The sequence below is a fragment of the Accipiter gentilis genome, chromosome 2, assembly GCF_929443795.1.
Source record: "Accipiter gentilis chromosome 2, bAccGen1.1, whole genome shotgun sequence".
In the NCBI taxonomy this organism is placed as follows: domain Eukaryota; kingdom Metazoa; phylum Chordata; class Aves; order Accipitriformes; family Accipitridae; genus Astur; species Astur gentilis.
The window spans coordinates 34,450,281-34,472,897 of NC_064881.1; the positions used below are offsets into that span (position 1 = coordinate 34,450,281).

The following is a 22,617-nucleotide window of genomic DNA, read 5'->3' on the forward strand; positions in this document are numbered from 1 at the left end:
CTGACAGTCTGTATTTGCATTCTCATAAGCCAATTGAAATAACACTTTTGTAGCTTCCGGATTTTCTACCTGCCACGCTATCGTGGCTTGAAGGAGATCAATAAAAGATATGTATGGTTCCTGAGAGCCCTTTCGCATAGAGACAAGTGAAGTGATACCTTGCCCAGTTTCATGTATGCATCGTAAAGCCATAATTGCAATATGAGTAGCTTGATCGAAAACTTGCTTTGGCAAAGCAGATTGTGCCTGAGGTGTAATGTAATGGCCTGTTGCTTGTAACATATTTTGATCTATAAGTATCTCTGATGACAAGTTGTCCACTGACAAATCATTGTATTCTAATTGCCATACAGAATACTGAGCAGAAGTCAACATGGTTTTCATAAGCAATTTCCAGTCCCAAGGAGTCATAGTATAAACGCCTCCAATTGTTTCCACTAGTCCCATTGTATATGAATTGTGTAACCCATTTTCGTGAACTGATTTCTGTAATTCTTTTATCATTTCATAAGGTAAACCCTTATGCTGTGGTGGATTATGGGGTCTGCATACACCAGGAAAAGTAAATATGGTATCTCCTTGCTGTAGAGCTTTTTCTTGACAGCGTCACATCAAGCTATTTCTATTTTTTCCCAAATCATTAAGTGAATCGTCACATTTAGCATCAAAGCCTGTTAAAGGCAGAGCTGAAGGCACTGCAGTTTTTTCTCTGCGCTGCTGTAAAGCAGGAGCCACAGGATTAGGCAGAGGCATAGAGTTAGAGGGATTAGTAGGAGAAGGAGCTACAGGCAGCGCAGCAAAGCCAGGTTCTGTTTCAAGTTCTGCAAACCCTGGAGAGGGAGTACCAGGCGACTGGGGTGGGGGTGTGGGGGACGGTGGGGGCCATGGCAGGCGGCGAAGCGGGTGCGAAAGCGGCGGGAGGCGGTGGTGGGGATCTGTACGCAGTGGTGAGGGTCAGCGAGCCCCCGCTGCCGGCCAGCGGGGTGAGTGCGGTAATGGTGTTAGTGCAGGTGGCGGTGGAAGTAATGAGGGATATAAATCCGGCTCTTTTTCAGAGTCCACCCTGCCTGATGCAAAAGAATTATTATCGGCATCAGAATCCTGCTCGTTAGCGGCCCACTTACAAACTGTCTCCTTGAAAGCAGTATCAGGTTGTATTGATATGATTTTCTCTGTTGGCTGTAAATGCACCAGCACAGTGTAAATAAATTTCCATGTCACAATTAAATTTTCTGATACACCGAATGCCAAAGTTTTTCACGTTTGTAAATGCTCCCCGACTCTTTCCCAAACCTTGCTATCAAAAGTTCCCTTTGTGGGAAACTAGTTACAATTATCCTTTACCCATATTAAAAGCGAAGCTATTTGTTCCTCTGTTATTTTATACCCAGAGGCCCGTAAAATCTGCTGCAAAACGTTTAAGTAGAGCTTATGCTCCTGATAAACCAATTGCCCCATGCTACTGCAATCTTGCAACTCACCCTTTCCACAGGGGTTGCTGTTACCTATTTTCTCGGAGTTGTGGCCACTTCAAAACTCTCCCCATTAGATTGTGTGGTCTCCGCAGTGAAGGGGAACCACCTCTTCTCTTCTTCTCTTGATCACGTCGCTTTCTTCTTTTAATCTTGCCGGCTTCTTCTCTTAATCGCATCGTCTTCTTCTCTTGATCGCATCGGGCTCACCATCTGCAGCGACTGAATTAAGCGCTCAAGCTATCTGTACGAGATTCCCTTTATTTCGCAAAAGAATCCAACTTACATATGTTTCAACAAAGATCTAGAAAGAACTAACAGCATACATACTAACACAGGAGTGCATATCTGGCTCAACTGGGATGTTTGCCAGTCCTCAGAACAGTTAAAGATAAAAACATTCCATACACATACTCGTGACTGTCTTCAGCCACATCTTCCCAGGCCTACAGGAGGCCATCCTCCAACCTGACCTTGTGAAACTAGTTCTTCAAAGGCTTGGCAAACATGCAGCACAACAAATTCTAATGGTCACTCTTGAAAACAAATGCCAGGTGTTCTGCGCTGCTCCCACAGGTTGAGCATACATACAAAAAGCATATCTCAAGATAAATAGGAGCTAGATGGTAAGAAACTAGTGCTATGAATATGGGGAACAACTAGGCTTATTTCTTGAGTACCTTTACTCCTCTGCAAAGATCAGGTCCCGGGATTATTAGCCAGAATTTCCTTGAAAATCTATTGAAGTTACTCAATTCATATTAAAAAAAAGGTATGTCTTTTTAAGTAACTTAAAGATGTTTCTGCTTGTATCTGATTTTGCTTGTTAAAAAATTAATAGGTCACTTTCTGATATTTTACCATCTTAATAATGGAGATAAACTGATTGTTTTAACTGTGCAGTATTTTGGGGGCTAGGCAGAAAACATACTTGTAACGCCTGTCACAAACTAAGAGATTATATGTGAAATGCATTTGAAGGTCAAATCGTTTATGTTAATAATTAAAAGTTGAGATTGTATGGAATAGAGAGGAAGATTCTTTGGTTGACAGAAATTTATCTTGCACTTTAGAGTCTGATATGATAGTTTTTGTTTTCGGTTGTTGGGGTTTTTTTCTCCTGTTAAGGAAGTAAATGAATTTTGAAACTTAAAGCAGATTAATAGATGCATCTTTCTGTGATAGATTTGGCTTTTATGCCTTAAATATTAGAGGAAATCTTCTGGTAAAATTGTCAGCTAGTAGTAGTTGCTGTTTGTGACTTTTAAAAAATGGAACTACAGGTGTTCTTTGCCAAAATTGCTGCTTTTCTCACAATTGAATATTATTTGTAATTCAGTTGTATTAGATGCTTTAGTTTTGTTGGCTGCCTAAAAGATTGCATCATTGAGCGACACTGCAGGTTTTTCATGCAGGATGATCTGTATAGTCACAGAATATATATGTATATGATCAAAAAAGTGTCTGCATACAGTCAGAGGGGTGCTGGCTAGAAGCCTTCTGCACATGGTGTTACAGCCTTACCGAACATTGTGGGGGTAAAATAGAAAGAAAAAATAACTAAAAAAAAAAGAGGTAAAAAAAAAAAAAAAAAGCACAAGTTACTTTTTTGAGACTTGTGCTAATGACTTCAGTCCAGTTGGAATTACTGTATGTTTCTTATTCTTGCATGCTGTTTTAGCAGAATGCAAATAAAACAGTAAACTATGAATTAGTGTTTCTCAATCTAAATAGATTTGGTGAAGCTTCTACTGGCTTTGTCTACAGGCAAGTTTTAGAGCCAAGATAAAAGTTTGGATCTATTGCTTAACTCTTGAAGGTCACCAAAGACTAAATATGTCAGGACTATTAACAGTAGGTCACTAAAAAACACTAGGTAATTAAAAAATTGAAACACTGTAAACACTATCTAATATCCTGTCTATCAGACTAAAACTCTGAAGTAATCATACTATGAGTTTAGTACCATTAAGATACCTAGATAGGTCTTTATATCTCCTGCATCTAGCAAGGACTTAGTTGAATTTCTCTTTTCTGCGAGTTTTGAGCATCTAGGTTTTTGGGAACTACCATTTGTTGATCTTTACAGAGGCCAAATGTTTCTGAGTTTGGAATTAATGATCTATTTGTTCTGAATGTTGAACAGGTGATGCATTGCAAGTTGATAAACTGTGAGTAGTCTAGAATAGCTAAAAAGGCCTCCCTTGGAGTTTTTTTTTCGAACTCATGACTCTCATATTCTCTTCTATTTTTACAGACCCTTAGGTTAACCACTGGACTTAAATAAAACCTAGATGTAGTTGATACTTTAGAGAAATTATGCTGGTTTATAGTTATATAAATAGTGTAAACAAACTGAAATCTCATTAAAGATAACATGTGTGTCTGCTGCTTAGCTGGATATTGGCCAAGATTGAAGGGATAAAAAAAAAAAAAAAGAAAAGGCGTGACACATAGTAGCCATTGCTAATTTTTTTTTTTCTAATGAATTCAGTATCAAATATACAAAATATATTGGAGAACACACCAGAAAGAAAAGAACTTCTTAAATAGTCCTTTTGACTTTGGGGGCAGGGCTAAATTGTTTGTTTTCATTCTCTCTGCTAGCTGGAACTAAATCTCACATTTTTCTTTTTTTAAGGTATGGTACAAATCCCACTTCTCTGAGCTCTATGTCAGAGAAGTTCTAAACTACTGCTTCAGAAGGACCAAAATCCCAAATATCAGATAGTTTTAAGAATATTTCTCCAACACTGCCACAAAGTTCATGTGCCAGTCCTATGAAACAGCTTTTTGTTTATTTGGGGTTCTTTTTGGTTTGTTTTTTTTTTTTAATCTGACAATTTAGCTTTTGAGTTTATGGATTTATGAAATACTTCCAAATCATGCATATTATGACTATTCTACCATACTGTATACTGCAGGTATAATTCTAAGATATTGTAACTGAAAATTAGGAGGCGCACATTTAAATATTTACTGAAAAAAAGAATCTTTTGTGAATCAATGCTATTCTAAACTTCATGGTGAAAATCTGATTAAGAAAACATACAGTAGAGATGTTTATAGATCAAGAAGGTGGTGTTTTCTGTGCTTAGTGTGTCTGTAGTCTGCATAGACACTGAAGGAGAACTTCAGCTGTAAAGATGAGTGTCCTAGAAAATTGGAACATATCTGTATGTACATGTAAACCAGAGGTAGGCTAAATCTTTTGTTATCATAGCTGATCGTAAGAACTCTTAAATTTACATTATCCTTCCTTTTTTTAAAAAGTCTCCTGTGGCTGGAGCTCATGTTCTGGGATTTGGGCAATTAATCTAGCAAAGAAACAATTTTGAGAAGGCTTCTTCCTTTACCTTGTGCTGACCTGGCAATCCAGACCCTGAGGATAATCATGTCATTCTATTAGTTCATTTAAATATACTACTGGATGGAAAAATTTCATACTGCAACATCCAGTATACTTCATCCTGAAGTGTCGTTCATACTTTTGAAATGTTTGATACAGCTAACAAATTAAAATTCATCTTAATCCTCTATTAGTAGTGCCAGAACTTTTTTTAAATTACAAGTTAACTAATAAACAGCTTTGACATACATGCCTAAGTACTTATTTAACACTGTATCTTTTGCATGTATATGGAATATCTTTTTAATATTGGGAGGGATGTCCAATTCAGTGTTGAGGGAATATGTATTGAGAATACCTTCTGAAATACTTTCAAGTATGGATGAAAGACTGTCATAATGTGAACTGAGGTTGGAAGCAGAAATGAATGTTACGATTATTCAAATGTGTTGTATTCTGAAGTTAATTCTGCTGATGCAATTTACATAGCATAAAAAGGACAGGTAATTATTACTACCTATGTTAGTTACCTCATCTCATGTTTATGCATCTTATATACCTGTATTGCCTAAATACCAAATGGGCTAATAATTTTGTTAAGTTCTTTTGTACATTGTGGATAGCTTACTTTTTCTTTACTAATAGGTTCTTCTCTTACAAAAGAAAAAAGGCGACACCGATCTCACAAGTTTCTGTGTCTCAGGGTTGGAAAACCCATGAGAAAAACATTTGTTTCGCAAGCAAGTGCATCAATGCAACAGTATGCACAGAGGGATAAAAAGCATGAGTACTGGTTTGCTGTTCCACAAGAAAGGTAAGGAGGAGGTAGACTGTAAAAAATGAACGCTTTCCAATAGGTCTTTGAGCTTTTTTTTTTTCCTGGACCATGCGAAATTTTTCAGTGACTGTGTCTGTAAAGCAACACAAAAAATGGTCAACAACTGAGGATATTGATGATTGGCTTGTACTTAACACTGGAATACCTCACCTCATTACAATACTGAAGTTCTACTGATTTACTTGAGTTACTTGTATGTTCAGCCAATAGTTTATCATGGTATTATTTAGGCTTGTGTTTGTGGTTAAGTGAATAATGAAAGAAAGATTCAGGTAAGTAGTGTCTGGTGAAGGAAGTGAGTTCTGCAACAAAGTTTTTATTGTCATTATCTGTGCTTCCCATTATTTGGAAACTTTCTAAAAATTTTCTCCTTCTTAAATCTCTGAGTTCAGAAGACCTAGCTGGGGTTCTTTTGTCCTATCTTTATATATGGAACATAAAACTTCTCCAGGAAGCAACTTAAATATATCTACTGGAAAAAAATCTAAATTTGTTGCAGTGATTCAAAGACATGAGATGTCTATGCTCACTCACTGGTAAAGGCTTGAATTCTTAAATGATCTGTATTGCTAGGAAACTGACTTATTTTCAAGTTGAATGTGATTTTTTGAGGTATTGGAGATTATTATATCCTTGTCAGAAGAGTGGGGGGGTAAAGAGAAAGAAACAACAACAAAAAACTATGAGCTATCAACTTGTATAAATACCTACACAATGATCAAGTCACTTTTCCATCTTTTCTTTTGAGCTGAATGGCATAGAATGTCCAGTTGGGGCACTGCAGTTGAGGACAGATATGGATCAATTGGAGAGAGTCCAGAGGAAAGCAGCAAGACAAATTAATGCCTAGAAAGTGTAACATATAAAGAAAATTAGAAGTAAGTGGGGTTCTTTAATCTAAAGGAGAAAAGGTGGATTACAAACATAAAATCATTTCATACTTAAAAGTTGGCTGCAACAAGAAAGGCAGTAGTCTTTTTTTTGTGTCCACTGTGAATGGAGATGTGTAATGGACTGAAATGACATCAACAATTCCAATATTCCAACAGGGATAATTGAGTCTATGCTAGCACATCACTAACCTGCTTTTAAACATCACCCCTGCAAACCCTAAGTGGTGGAGATCATGCAGTTTCTTGAGACGAATGTCTGTCACTGATTCTGCTATAGCTAATCCTGTCTGGGCCAGGTGACCTCTTGTGGTTACATTCAACTCAAATTTTGTTGTTCTAGTCATATCATATTTCATTTGAAAAGAGTTAAATGTTTCACATATGGCAATGTCTAGGTCAGCTGATTAAAATGATTATTGTCTCCTTGGTTCATTTTCTAATGTAGCAGAGCAAGTACTTATTTTCAGCATAAAGCAGAATTTATCATCTATTTCGGAAGAAATAGTTCTTAGCTTACAGTCTGTATGTGATCTCCTTGGAAATTACTCCACCTATGAAGGGTTTCTCTTTCTAACTGCATGGGGAATTAGTAATCTGTTCTTCATCCATCTAATGTGTTTCCTGTATTTTAGTACACAAAATGTCAGATGTGGTGGTAGTGGGGTGTTTGTTTTGCTTAATTCAGTGTTAACCTTGCTGAGTGCTACTCTGCGTAGGTCAAAATACTTAGTATCAACCCAGTTGTCTTTGTCACCTACTTCTTTCTCTTTCTTACCACTAGGTATCTGACAAACCTGCATTATTTCAGTGTTCTTAATCTCAAATGAGCCAGTCTGGGAAGGAATGTCTTTGAGTTCCTTAAACATCAAGTTTTCTTTACTTTCTAAACTGCTATAATTACACACAATTTCAAGTTCTTAAAAAGTTAACATCAGGATTTTTATTTATTTATTTATTTTCTTTTTTATTTTCCTACTTGTAAGACTTGATACCTCGTTCAGTGCATGAGGAGTCTGCAGCTTCTTGTTCCAACTTTGTCATAGAACTTATCTAGCCTTATGCATCTGAAATGTTTAATTCTCTCTTACTGTCACTGTCAGAGAAAGATATTTGTCTGTCTTTTTTTTTTTTCTTTCTGATGCAGGAACCTTAATTTTAATAAGGGTGACTTTGAATAACTAACCCTGTTCAGAGGCTGTTATTACATACCTGTGTGCTGCATCCTTTTATATACAGAGACACATGAAAATTATAGCTGCAGTTTTGAGAGGCTTTGCTGCTCTGTATCCCTTGCTGTTCTTCCAGTATTCAGTTTTGCAGGGATTTAGTAAGGGGGGGGGGGGGGGGGGAATCCAAATGTTGCTCTTCATGCTAATCCAGTATGCAGATTCACTGTAGCAAATATATCTGAAGAGGGACACAAGCAATATTCAAACTCTTGGTAACCAGAGCCATAAAGCTTTAGCTCTGAAGCTGTCTTTTCCGTGATGAAGAGATACTAGTGGATTCATTGCATGTCCTTTTTATAAATGCTCCATCTGTGCACCTACAGGAAATGCTTAAACAGTACAGACTGACATCTATTAGGGTTGTAAATAACTTTCGTTCGGGAATTTGGGCATTTCGTTCTTCCAAACTGGAGAACTGTGCCATTTGTGTTAATTTAAAAGGAGGTAGCTTTGAATCTTGGTACTTACTGCAGTACTGAAGTTAGAGTAGGCTGTAGTTTATGATCTAGCCTTATAGATGCACACTTTCAGCCTTATTTCCTCATATCTGTAGTAATTCTCACGGTCTGTATAATTTTAGTTACATGTCTTGGGAGTGTTCAGCTGTTCTTCAGGGGTGAGGAAAACAGATACACAGACATTTTTAAATTCCAATTTTGTTTATGTTTTTACATAACTCTTTTTAAATAAAATTAAAAAAATGTTAGTGTTTTATTTTGGAAGTTATTTCAGTTGCAAACAGTGGTTTCCAATGGGACAGAAAGGATTGACAATGGTTGAAGGATTGCACTTGTACATGAAAACACAGCTAGTCAATTGCCAACTTGTTTCCTGTCTTTTCTCCAGTGTCAGCTTCATATAATTAAAAAGAAAAGAAAAAACCCTAGTTTTTTTCAAATGTGTCTCTAATATCTAGTAAAACATGAAATAGTAAGTATTTTCATTTTAATCTTAAATACTTCATAATTATTAGACATGACCCCAGAGATCACAAACTTACCTTATTTTTCTTTTCTGTATCATTACTTGACTTCTCTAGGACAGATCACTTGTATGTCTTCTTTATCCAGTGGAGTCCAGAGATATATGCAGAAGATACTGGGGAATCTCTTCGGGAACCTGGATTTATAGTGGTAAAAAAGAAGGAAGAACCTGAAACTAGTGAAGAATCTACTACTGAAGATGCTGCTAAAGAGTGGGAGGTAAGGAAAAACAGTGTCAAAAATATTTTTTTTTCATACTTTCATAAGAATATAGTTAAAATAGTGTTAAATTCTTTCCAATAAGAAGAACAAACCAATGTGCTTTATTAGTCTGCTTACTATGATCATGACTGTTTAGTTTATGCCATCCTAATGCTTTGCTCTAACATCAGTTCAGGGTAACATTTCACTATTACAACTTGGTTTTGTATAGAGCAAATTGTAACTTAAAACTTAGAGTTGAAAGGAACGTGAGTACAGCAAAGAAGTTGCAACTTTGATGAAGCAGACGTAGTTTTCAGTCAGGTAAACTGACAGTTTTCTTGTATTTATTATTCCTGTATCTAGAATGTTGAATACTTCCTGGTAAGTCTCCAAACAGGGATGAGACAACAAAAAAGGAAAATTAATCTATTAATTACATGTTTTTCCAATAATCCAGTAATTAACTTCTCACTTATAACTTCTTCGTACAGTAAGATGCTGTTGCATGGGTTTTAGTAATACACTGTAACTGGAACTCTATTTTTTGTAACAAACACATTTCTCCCATGTGAATCTGTGTCCACTGTGTTTATATGGACACATCTTTACATGTGTACATGGTTTTGTTTTGTAGTATACATACAGTTAAAGCCCTTGTAGTCTTGTTCATTCAAGTGTCAGTCAAAAGTTTGATGATTCTTGTCATATATATTGTAGAAGTATCCCATCAGCACTGTTTAACTTGAGCCTCAGGACAGCAATTGCAATGTCTGACTGTAAGACTGATTCTTCCTTCTTCCCTCTTGCCCTGCCCCACAAAGCAATGAGGCATGTTGAAATTAAAGAAGTCTACACTTGTGATTTATGTAGACTGTAAAAGAAATTTTGTAAAACTGCAATAGTTTAGCTATCGATAATGGTTTTCTTGTTAGCTCCCAAACTTAGAATCACAGTAGAACTCTGACTTCAAACTTCTCACTTAGCTGAAGTATTAGGTTGTGGCTACAAAACACTGTCTCTGCAGCTCAGTGATTTTGCATGGAGCAGTTTTGCTTTGAGATATTGAAATTGGTATCATAAAAGCATGTCTTTTGAATCTTCATATTTTCAGCATATATATTGCTCGAGTATTTTTACCAGCAATGTATTTTGGTGTTGATTCTTGCTCAAAGCCTTTCTAAGTGTTTGATGTTTTAAAACATGGCCCTTTAGAACATGGGGATCAGTGGCAAGTGATCAATATTATGGTCTAAGGCACAGTATGTGTCTCTTTTAATGAGCTCTTCAGTAACTTTGCACCTTAATATAATTACAGAGTAATTTCAACAGAAGATAGTGTGAATTTTTCTTCAGGATTAAATGTTGTAACTTTTATTTCTGAGGACAGTAGAGGCAGTCTTTTTCCTACATATATTTAAATCTGTAAGTTATTTACTACGGAATGACGTCATGCCTTAAGCCTTTATTTAGGTCTCCTCTGGAAACAATTGTTGAAGACATATTTCAAAAATATATATATTGTTATTTCTGTATGTGTTATCTGAAAATTATGTCAAGTTTGGTTCTCTTAAGATTATCAAGTAATAATTATCTGGATTTAGAAGTTAGTGTGATTAGTGAGATGGATAACTTTTTTAAAAAAATGTTATGCAAGTATAAGAAATATGCTAATGTGGTCTTTTGTGCATTTTAACTTGAGTAATGTGACTTCTTATGATTGACTCCTAGCACAAACCTGAAAGCTGTTAAAAACTAACTTTTTAATCAGGAATGTTTGACAGTACTAGATGGTTCAACCTGTCATTACATCCAGCTGCATTTTAGTGGCTTTAAACATATGTGCTAGAAAGTATCAGTACATACAGGGAATTGTAGCTGCTGTTGCCATACCCATTACTCCCATTGAGTTTCAGTCATTATTTTCAATCAACACACTTCCTTCCTTTAACCCAACAAGCTTTTTCTCTGTCAGCTCTTGATCCAGGTGTAATCTAAGATAGCAGGTGAACAGTATCATTGAAACATTTTTGTGAGTATTGGGATGAAAAATAGGCTGCCGTCTTCAGAACACAGTGATGGGAAAACTCAGGGTGGAAGGGAGATGGAAAGCAAAATCTTGATGTACAAATGCATCACAAAGTACCGTTGATCTACCAAAATAGGAAGCTAGTGGAATAGCTTTCTTTTCCAAAAAGTGTTCTCTGTGGTCTTTTTACAGTATCTTAAAACTGGAGAAGCAAGGAAGAGGATTAACGGGTAACCCAGGTGTGGTGCTCTGAGATGGCTTTTGCTTCTTTCATAGTCAGATGTTAACACATTTGGCTGCAGCTTTTTATCAAGAGACTTTAAGGAAGTACTGTGCTTTTTTTTTTAGTGGAAAAGGAATTATGGGAAGAAGGAGCGAGCAAAAGCAAAGATCAGTAAGATATGAAACAAGTAGTAGGGATTTGTTTATAAGTTTATTAAATGGATCAATGAATAGGACTGGACTCTTACTCTGAACTCTTTTCATCTACTTATGCTTTCTTCTTACTGTATACAGAGTAGTCTATTTCCTATCAGCATTTTCCCTGAAGTAATCCAGTAGATGTAACCTCAGCTGATCTAGTGGCAAAGAGGTCAAGACTCCTGCTGTCATATTAAACACTAGTTTGATCAAATACTGCACTGTATGAAGCGTCAAAAAAAATAAATCCAGGGAATCCCTTAGCTGACTCTTTTTGGATTTATGCTACACACTTAATAGATAACTGACTTCTTAGAAATAACCATGAACCTACTACTATCTACCATTGCCATCAGTAAAGGTGACTAATTCATAGTTGTCGCTATACTTAGAGTTTAAAACAAATTCTGGGTGGGGTACCTCGTAGCTCCCGTTGCTGATGATGTTCCTCATTATCTGCCTTCCTGAGAGGCCTCTGCCTGTCCCATAGGCAAAGCTCTCTGAAAAGGATACTTCTTCACTTAAGATCAGTCCATGCTAAAGGCTTGTCTCTGGTGTCCACTAGAAATGAATAGACAAGAATTTTATTTTATATATCATGTAAGAAATGAAACTGTGCTGCTAGTTTCTTGGTGGTGTTATCCCCATCCATTTTCCTTAAATGTCTCTTTTATCTTCTTGTACATAAGTGAATGGGCATACACCAAAGAAGAGGCTGTTTTGGGGTTTGGGGGGAGGGGCTTTTTTGTTTGGTTTTTTACCATCTCTACTGAGCCTTGAGGATATAGAGGTATATTTATCATGGTATTCTTTTTTTATTTAGTTTGTATTAGTTCAAGCGCTAGTGGCTTTCTTTTTCTGTTAGCACAAATAATACTGTTCAGAAACCTGTGTGTTAATAAACAAATGCCTTCTCCAAAGCATATTCTGTACTTGCATCTAAACGTGGCAAGATTTGACAGCAAGCTGGCTGTTTCTATTGTGCGGTGCCTCGGAAACAACTTCCATGGGTACTTTATGGTCTAATTTTGTTTCCTTTTTAAGTTCAAGTTGTGTATATAGTAATGTGTATAGAAATAAATGATTTAGTGTTAAGGTGCTTGCTGTTAGATAGCTGCTGAATGCATTAACATCATTTTGGTGCCAATTAGTACCACAGATTGAAAGCATTAAGGAGTTGTCACCTTGTGCTGATAAAGGCATGGTATCACAGTATTTGAAAGTAGGGATAGGTCCTCAAGCAGTGCTAATAGGATTGGTCTTATGCTTAAAGAAGTTTAAGATGAGTGAAAAGGAAAACCTGCTTGAATTCTATAGGCTCCAAATCCTGGTTGAGAAATGAGTTTTCAAGTAACACAGCTATTTCCTGTTTCGATAAAATAATGCCAAATAGTTTCTTATGGCTGCATAAAAGATTGCTTTTCTAAAAGAAGTGCTGTTCACATTCCCTGCAAAGCATAAATATTATTCCATTGTATATACTGTATATTTAATATATTGTATATTACATATTGTATATTCCATTGTATGTATTGTATACATTGTATATTTAAAAAGAAACAAAACCAAACAAAAAAACCCCCAACAGATCAGAGCACAAATTATGAACCACAGTTGATCATAGAACAACTTGAAGAAAGGTTCTAAGTGCTGCCTAGTATGCATTATTTTCTATAACCTTTCTTGCAGACTCTTCAACTTTTGTAATTCAGGAAAAAAAATCTGCACTCTCAAAAAAAAAAAAAAAAAAAAAAAGATGGTGGTGGTAAGTGATATCTCTGTGATTCCTCAGTCCCAGAAATTCCAATTATCCAGTTATTCTACTATCATTTTCCTAAAACGGATTGTAAAACCTTGACGGGCTTGTTTCCACTGCTGTTGCTGTATGATGTGGCAGGTGGCATTTTGAATTTGACCACTGGAGGAACAAGACATGGAAAACAGTACTCATGTAAAAGTCATTAACCATATCAGGGATCTAGTATAGAGTTAAATGACATAAATCAGCTTTCCACTGAATTTGTGTGCACATAAAGTGTGCTGATAAGCTCAAATATTTTTCTACAGAAGTTGGCATGCACATGTAAATAATCATGGAATCATAGAATGGTTTGAGTTGGAAGGGACCTTAAAGATCACCTAGTTCCAACCCCGCTGCCATGGGCAGGGACGCCTTCTACTAGACCAGGTTGCTCAGAGCCCCATCCAGCCTGGTCTTGGACACTTCCAGGCATGGGGCATCCACAACTTCTCTGGGCAGCCTGTTCCAGTGCCTCAGTTAAAATCTTCAGAGAATCAGTTTATCATATCTGGGGAGTAAGGACAACTGAAACTAATTTTCCAAGCAAGGTTTTTACAGTTTTAATAATGCTACATACAAAGGAAACCGCTGTGCTCTAACAAGGGAAGAGGGCATTAGAGGGGAAACAATGGAAGTGACTACTTGCATAAGAAACATTAGTGCATAAAGGAGAAATGACACAATTTGGCCTTTCCCATGTGAGTTTTATCATAAAATTTTTGCACCTTCTATTTGTATCTAACTAAAAGACTAGTTGGTCTCTTGGGGGGGAGGGGGAGAAGGAAAAGAAATTTTAGAGACCAGAATACCTTAGTTTGCTCATTTAATACTTCATCTGTTGGTTTGTGAAGCTAATTCTTAAACTTAATGACATTCCTTGAACAGTAAAGGGACTTGGTCTGTTGTTTTCTTTAAGTAGTTAAGTTTTTAATAGGCCGCTGGAAAACTGGGATGCACCGTTATATTGACTGTATGTGTATAAATGCACTTTTTATTTCATTATGTGATAATGACTTATTGACACAGACTGCTAATCTAGCTTTAGATTCCGTATTTGAATCGAGAACAATCAAAACAATATCTTTCTTAGGTGCTACAGCTGTTAAGTGTCTTTATCATCATGCAATATTGGAAATACAGGATTTATACTGATGGATCAGATCTCTGGTCATCAGAGTATTGATGCAAAAAATAAAAAATAAAAAATTACTGAGTGTGGCCACAGCTAAAAGTTTCAGAGGTGGTGAAGAAATTTCATCTTGGGCACTTGTGAAGAAATCAGTTAAGGACATCAGTTCCTATTTAAACATGAAATCTGTTAAGGAAGCAGAAGAATTGCTCTGTACTAGAATAATCTTAATTATTTAAAGTGTTGATTCTTCCTTCCCTCCCCATTTCCCCCTGTTATTTGGTTGTATTTATTGCTATTATTCAGGATTGAGTCATACTTCAGGTCCACATAAATCTAAATGCTCATCCACAAGATATTTGAAAACAGGAAGTTTCTTGTCTTAGGACCTGCAAGAAGGTCTTAAAGTAGTTGGAAATTCATCTGTATTATTGTTTCTAGCAGCTTTTAAATTGTTTGGAAAATACAGAAAATCTGTTTGATATAAAGCTGTCTAGAAGTTGACTTCCAAAACAAAGCATGACTTGATAGATATTTGCAAATTATTTTTCTCAGATTCACTGGGTTTGTATTTCATAATCATTGCCTTTATTTTGCATATTAGATTTCTGTAGAAAATATAATACTTCTGGAAAGCAGTAGTCTGTAATACTCACTTGTGAAACTGAACTTCAGCTGGGACTTTAGACATGGTTTGAAAATGTTTACTAGATCAAGCCATTAGTTGCAAATGAAGTTCTGCCTTCTTGAAATGGTATTTGAGTTAGACACTCAACACTGCAACATTAACAAAACTGTAACTTCAGGAGTGTCTAGAAATTATATTTCTGTGTATTTGTAGAAACATGGAGGTCACAAACAGTGATTATGTCTCCTGGTCAGGTAACATCTGAAGAAGGTTTTTCAAGATTAGAGTATTGGACATAGGTGCTTAAGATCTTTATTGGATCTGGACTGTAACCTACAATGTTTCTATATTAAAATGGGCATTTCCATTTCAGTATGCACTGCTGTCTTAAGCTTTTGTATTCTTAATCATGTTTTTTTCTATAAATTTGCTTCTATTCCCTACTCTACACTTAGTGCTCGTATGCTAGTGAAACAGCTGCTTTTTGTGTCTCACATTTTAAAACATGGTATGATCGTAATGCTGTATGACAAGCTGGATAATACTGGGTCAGCAGAGAAGAGGAAGTCTGGAAGTTGTAGGCTTCTTGAATGAAACACTGCACACAAAGTGTAAAGATGCATCACATTAACAGCCCTCAAAATAAGAATATTTTTCCAATATGTTTCTTGAAAGGTTGTCTCTTTATGATAGTATATGGGGTATATAAGCTAGATTGTTGTTTGGTTTTTATATCATGCATTGTCTGTTAAGAAATTGGATGTGTCACTATGCATGTGTTGCTGTGCATTAACAAGCATGTTTAGTAGGTTTTGCTGTTGTACCAGAGGATGAGGGGCTCTTGAATTTCAGCAGGCATGTGCAATACTTAGAAATGTTTCTGTTAAATTAACTTTTGTGATTGAAGAGAGAGACTCTGGTGCCCATTAACATAATGCAATGCCCTTTGTAGAGGCTGGTAACTTTCATTCTTGCTTTTGCAATGAACTTGAGCAAATACTGCGCACTCTCTTAACTTCATGCATAGGATATTTGTTGCTTTGCTCTATTTTCTCTACTTAATCTATTTGGAATCTATTTATAACTTGTAAATGAAATTCAGGTGTTTTCTTTACGTGGAGCTGTCCTGTAGTTGAAATCATGAATGTGGAATTGTAATTGATGCTTATTTCATGTATCTAATAGAGAGAACTGGGGCAGTCCCTCTGCTAAGAGTTGAAGCAGAATCATTCAACTAAAAAGCTTGTGCCTTTGAGTCTCTTAATGGCTTTCAGTGTACCTTTGAAAATTCTGAGGAAAATTTTGTGGATGGAAAACTGCCTTTTTGTTGTTTTTTTTTTCTCCTTCCCCTTCTCCTAAGCTGTTGAAAGAAAACAAAGGATGACTTCTCAAATTAGACTTACTTTCTTATGGAAACATTATCAGCCAACTAAGAAGTTGGGCCAGTCCCTGTTGTACTGGATGCCACACGTGATGACTTTTATACTGTTTAGTGTGTTTCTTGTAGCAGTAAAAGGGAAAGGGATCAGATAAGGGTAATCCCATGTTACCTTCACCTGCAACAACTTTTCTAAAGATCTAGTTGTTCTAGAAGACAAAGTACTAGTTTTGCATAGGAGCAAGTACCTGATTTTTGGGGCTTTTTTATTTTTAAACTGCATTCTAACTTCATTACTCCTGAACTTGGCACTCTTAGTCATCTGAAAGGCTTTTTGTACCAAACAGAACTTGTCTCCCTCTTATAAAGATAAGCCAGACCTTAATTAATCTGACTTTTGTATGCCTTATATCATCAAAATATGAAACTGCCTTTCTTTCACCTAGTGGGATTCCTTCCAAAGATGACAATTTAGGTGGCCTGAGCATCTAAATTAGGTGTCTTCCTAATTTTGAAATTTTTGCCAACTTATGCCCTAAAACTATAATACAAGGCTCAAGCATACAGGATGTACATCTCTTACCAGAGCTGTATAATGCTATTCTAAATTTAAAAATAACAGAGTTTATAATTCTGGAGTTGTTTTCTGTCATATTATACTAATGTGTATTGAAACTACACTATTTTAAACACTGCTTGAGGCAGCTTTCAGTTTTTTCTTTTCGGCTCTTTGGTGATGGGACTTCTTATTATAATCTGTGAAACATTCCTGTTAGATGTAATTAAATAGCAATCTTGTCTCTTTAAAAATACATTCTAACAAGTAGATAGGCTACTGAAAGTGAAACTACTGTCATTGCTTATTGATTTGTTTGTTCCCAGGCAAACCAATACAAAGCATAAAAACAAGCTTTCTTTTTGTCAGTCAACAATGCAAATGACTTATGAATTGCACTGAGGCACTTGATTTACACAATCTGCTTCCTGTGATTTATGTTTTACTCAATTTTCAGGGCTGCTTCTGAAATTGGAGTATTAAGTTCCGAGAATAATCTTATTTTATACATATGCCTCATATATAGCCTTCTCAGGAGAGACTTGGGGATGCTTATCTTCAGTGCACCACATTTGTGCTTTTCATCACAAAACCCGGTCATCTACGTGGCTGCTTCATGTGGAATCAACAGCAAGTTCTAAAGAAACTGAGTAATTATGGCCCCTGCCCCCCTATCTCTCTGGGCTAAACCTCCCTCCCTTGAGAGGGAAGGAACAGGGGAAATAAATTACTTTTTACTAACGTAATATTGCTCAAAAAGCGTGCATATTAAATATATGGATTGTAGAATTCAACATCACAACTCTTCCGTTGTTGTGGTATCGGGACATTGTGTTAGCTACTCGAAACAGAGTAATACCATCTAATCAAACTGCGAAGATGTTCTTCCACACCCGGCATCCAGTCTTCCTGCTCAAGTTTAGAGAGAGTTAGTGTACTTACTATCCTGTTTCAGGGTTATGAGATCTTGTCAGCAGATAACTTTAAATCTGGTATGGCAAAAGGTGAACCAGATAATTGATTTGGAGTGGAAATAAGACATTTCAAAAGATGTACCTGTATTTGTTGGCACTCTCCTTTTTCTCTGCTGCTACTTTAATATTTTTTTAAGGCAGATTAGTTTATTAGAAGAAACTACATTGTGAGTAACAGTTACTGAAAGGACTGTGGGCTTCTGCCTCCAACATTGATTGTGTAGAGATATTTAGCTTGATTACAAACTAAGAATGACAGTAACAAGATTATCATTCAGTGTAATTAGATACATTTTGGTTTGCTCTGTTGTCTAGGTAGCAAACGGGTGGATGCTCTTAAGTGTTCGGTGGTGTTCTGCACACATGTCGGGTCTGAGCCGATACTCCTCTCTGGAATCTTTTTAATTAAGAACTCTTTATGGCAAGGCATATATTAATTAGCGACAAGATATGAGCTTCTGATTCAAATCAGCAGATCAGTGGTGTAACCCACAAATGCACAAAAGGACAGTTTATTTATCTTTTATTAAGGGAGGCTCCTGGGATCAGGCTTCTTGTGTGGGCTTCTTTGGCTGATAGAAATATACCTTCCACCAGTTCGGCAAAAGGGCTGTTAAAGGGCTGGGGTGGAGGTCGGTCACAAGAGAAGGCTTTTGCCACTTTGAGGGCGGCAGCGTTCCGTGGTGGTGCCGGGGCTCTCCTGCCCCGCTGGCTCCGCCGCCGCCCTCCCCCTCCAGCAGATGTTCCCAGCTGCAGGGCAGCTGCCGCCTGCGGGCGCTGCTGCTGCTCCTGCTGCTGCTGCCAGTCCGAACATCAAAACAGACTGGCAGGAGGTCTGACAGAGTCACTGGTGCATTTATTCCCTTTAACTTTGCGACTGTAATTAAGTGAAAAAGTGAGTTGTCACGTCTAAGAACTTTATTGCTCCCTTTTCTTTTGAGCAAGTTTTTAAAATCCTTTGGAGAAGCTGTGCGAGGAGCCGGTTTTATCTAGAGAGAAGCTAAAAACATCCAAGTAAGTTGTTTGAATTGTTTAAGATTAAGTGCTCTGGAATAAAAAAATTGCCTGATGGCGCAGATTCTTTTCTTTCTCCCCTGGTTTTGGAGAAACAGTGTGTTGGCTAGTGTTGGGGAGGAATTTGTTTTTTCTGAGGGGGAAAAAGCGGGGGGAGGGGAAAAAAAGACTGCTAAAATAGGCTGTGGGGGAGGGAGTTGTGTGGCTAGCTTTTGCTTTTTCGCTTAGAATGTGCATGTCTAGAGATAAGTTTGAAATAGTTTTTCTGCATACTCTCCATTCTTTCAAGATTTGCCAGACTCGGGGCAGGGGCGAAGGTTGTAGCTCATCTTATTTTTCTATATCGATTGTAATCGCCTCATTTGAAACAGTTCTAAGGCTGTCCATTTTTTGTTCTTGCTTTACATCAGTATAAGCTTGCTTATTATTAAAAAAAATCAAATAAATGGCTGTATGGTTTATTGCTTAAATATTACACCATTTGACTGTGTATCTAGTATAATATTATATATTTGAGTTTCCTAAATCCTAGCTTTCAATGTCCCAGTGATAAAAATGTTCTTACGTGCAACCTTAATAATTTTCATAAATTGGAACAAATTGATTTTTAGAGTTACCAGCTCCCAAGAAGGATGAAATGTTTTTCTTTTCAGTAAAATCTATCTGAATTACATTGAGTTAGATACTAATGCAAGGTGAGGCATTCAGTGCACAGTCTGCAGTGTAGTTAAGTACAAGTTGTGGTACTGGTTTTCTCTGCTTGGGCATCTTGGCTTTTAGATCACAGTGCAACAGCATGAGTGAGCAGTGTTTTAATGTTGTTGTGATGCTGCCTGCCACCGCCCTGGCCTATTTAGTACTTTTACCCAGGACTCAAAGCACTGGATGTTTTCGGAGGAGGGAGGGAAGAAATAAAAAAGCCTCATAAGTGCTACTACAAGGAAATTCTCAAAGGATTACTCTGTGTATTACTGCTGCACACACTGGTTTAAATAAACATCCTTCCTTAAGAAGAAAAAAAAATTAAATCATGATTCCAAAAACACTTTATTGTTGCGACTAGCATTTAACCCATACAGGAAGTTTAGCTTGTAGACAAAAGGATTTGTTTTCTTCTTGTTGCTTACAAAACTGAAAATGCTGTGAAGCTAATAGTTCCCGAATGCTTTAAGACCTTTTTTAAAAAGAATATTTTTTAAAAAAACTTCACCACTCTTTCAACTGGTTCTGGACTCATAAGAAATAACTGACAGGGTTTATATACGGTTGTCAACATAAGTAACACAAACTATTATTTTAATATTGAGTGCAAGTTTGTTACCATTAGAACTTGTTTATGAACAATTATAGTGTAACGGAATATTGCAAGCAGTTCTTGGGGATTTTTTTTGTATACTTCAGTATTGTATAAAAAAAATTTAAAAAGTTTTCTGTGTCTTTAAATATTTTAGCCTTTTTAACAAACTAGTGCTCTGCAACCACACTTGAATACAGGAAACCTTTCTTCTTCTGTACCGTCATCATTTGCGATACATCCCCCTACTGTACACTCGTTCATTTGTTCCCTGCCATGTCAGTCAAATGTGTGTGTCTAGCAAACTATTCTGTCACCGTCGTGGGGGCTCTGCCTGTGCCTGGAACTGACAGCAGGTACAGAGAATGCTTTCAAACAGCCTTGAATGAATTTTTTATTATTATTATTTTAATTTTTATTTCTTTTTTTAGTCTCATTTTGGTTTTAGAAGGGAAATGTCTCGTCTCTGGTATGGGAAGAAGGGAAGAAAGCATCAGCCAGTTAATCATAAATATGCTCTGGTAATTTTCAGTGTAGTATGTTCATTTCTGTTATTGCATTCCTGTAATGTTGTGGTGCAGAGACAGTTTCTGGAAGTTTAAATTTTGAATGTGTAAACAGGATGCTAAGTCACAAATTTTCATTACTTCTAGGTGCATAACCTAATTGCTGGTATTACGTTGGCATTAGACAAGAAGAACTACTTTGAGCATTAAGGGGTTCAGCAGGTTTAAAATGTTTGGGTTTTTTTCCTTTTGGAGTAATGCTTTTTTTTTTTTTTCCAACAAAAATGTGATTTATAGCTAAATACTGTGAACAGTAGTTTGCACTGGCATTTAATTAGAAAAGTGTAAATCTCCTACCATTTGATTAAACCTTTTCAGAAGTCATTCAACCATATGAAGGTCTGATAATACTCCTAAATGGATGGAAATGAATCTGCTGTAGTCCCACTCTCACATTTATAATGAAGGGGGAGACCAATAACACTGTTTTTACAGTTTATTAGATTTAAGAAAGTAACTGTGGTGGTTTTTCAGTGGTGTTTTCCCCAAAAAGGCTTGTATTTCTAGTAGTATGTAAAGGAAATGGTTCTCAGTGAGACTTGCAAAACAGTAACACCTTGGGGATAGGGAGGGAGGAAGTGATCTTGACAATGTAATTTTTATGCTTTTACCAGCTGGTAGATCTGGAAGATACTTTTTATTCAGACTCTGCCTGTGACAGGCTTTTTACCGTCTTTTTGAGAGTTAGATTTCTGAATTTTGGTGCATACTTTTGGAGGTGCTGTTGACTTTGGGTTTTATTTTGATCTTTATTTGTAGCCAGGCTACTTGCAGAATATGAAAATCTCATGTGACAACAACTTGTTTTGTAAACGTGTGTTCCTAACTAACAAAATATTTTTTTAAATAATAGGTTCTTCATTTTCCTCTGTGGCAATGGAACATAGAATCAAGATGCAATTCCTAAATTAACTCAAATGTAATTTGAGCATACCCTGTAGCAGTGTAAAAGGTATCTGAAGTTTACCAAGAATGTTTTCTTTAGTATATATCTATATATGTAGATACATAGATAGATCTTGCCCAGCTAATTAAAAAAGTAGTAGTATCGATTGTTACAATTATTTCTCTTAGGATGAACACTTTATTTTAGCCAGAGTCCAACTATGCTAATAAAAGCAATAGGTATCAGCTCTTAAGAAGAGGTTGAATTAAAGAAGACTGTATGAGAATCTTCTCTGCTGTGAGAGAAGTAGAGAATGGGTTATTTTAATGTGTAAAACAAGTCAAATCAGAAAAAAAGAGTATAGAAGTATCTACAGATGGGAATATTTTTAAAATGTTGCTATGTCAACAAGACATGCTCTATTCTTGAAGTTGGGGGGTTTTTTTTCCTTCAATGAATGATCATAAAGCTAATGTGCAAGTGTAACCTTCTTATACAAAAGAGGGAAAGAGTATTGGTACCCTTACTTCTTTGTTATGCAAGACAAAGTGGGAAGCATTAAAGAGACTGGCAGCATATATGAAATACACGTTTTTGACTAAATGTTTCATTAATGGTTGTTCTGAAATTTGGATGAAAACCCTCCTGACATGAAATAACATAATTGCTGGACCAAAAAGAGTGATATAATAAAACAACAATGCTTGCTTGAAACAACTAAATCACCCTGGATTATTTACTTGAAAGGCCTTTGTTATTTTCACGGTGATAGAGTAAACTTGAGCTGAGCATTGTAGGGGTTCGATACTTTCCCAGGATAAGAAATGAAAATTTTGGTGACTAACCAATGCATTATGCTTCCCCTTCAAAAAGCCAGTAATGTTGGCTTCCCACTTGTTTTAGTAAATCTGTTTGGTATTTACTGTGTCTCTTTATTGTACTGCAACACAAGAGATGCCAGTAAGTTTCTAGAATGT

The 22,617-nt window shown here is 36.4% G+C and overlaps 1 protein-coding gene across 12 annotated transcripts in view; it reads left to right on the plus strand.

The window, feature by feature from the left end:
* The window catches only part of OXR1 (oxidation resistance 1), a 304,340-nt gene that overhangs the window by 261,051 nt on the left and 20,672 nt on the right, over positions 1-22,617 (plus strand). For 10 of the 12 annotated variants that reach the window (XM_049821593.1, XM_049821637.1, XM_049821578.1 and 7 more), the window contains 2 exons: positions 5,467-5,635; positions 8,821-8,983. In XM_049821593.1, the coding sequence (XP_049677550.1) occupies positions 5,467-5,635; positions 8,821-8,983 (332 nt within the window). Of the gene's footprint in view, positions 1-5,466; positions 5,636-8,820; positions 8,984-20,628; positions 20,710-22,617 lie in introns of those variants that run through there. The other 2 variants (XM_049821655.1, XM_049821664.1) reach the window with 1 other exon arrangement.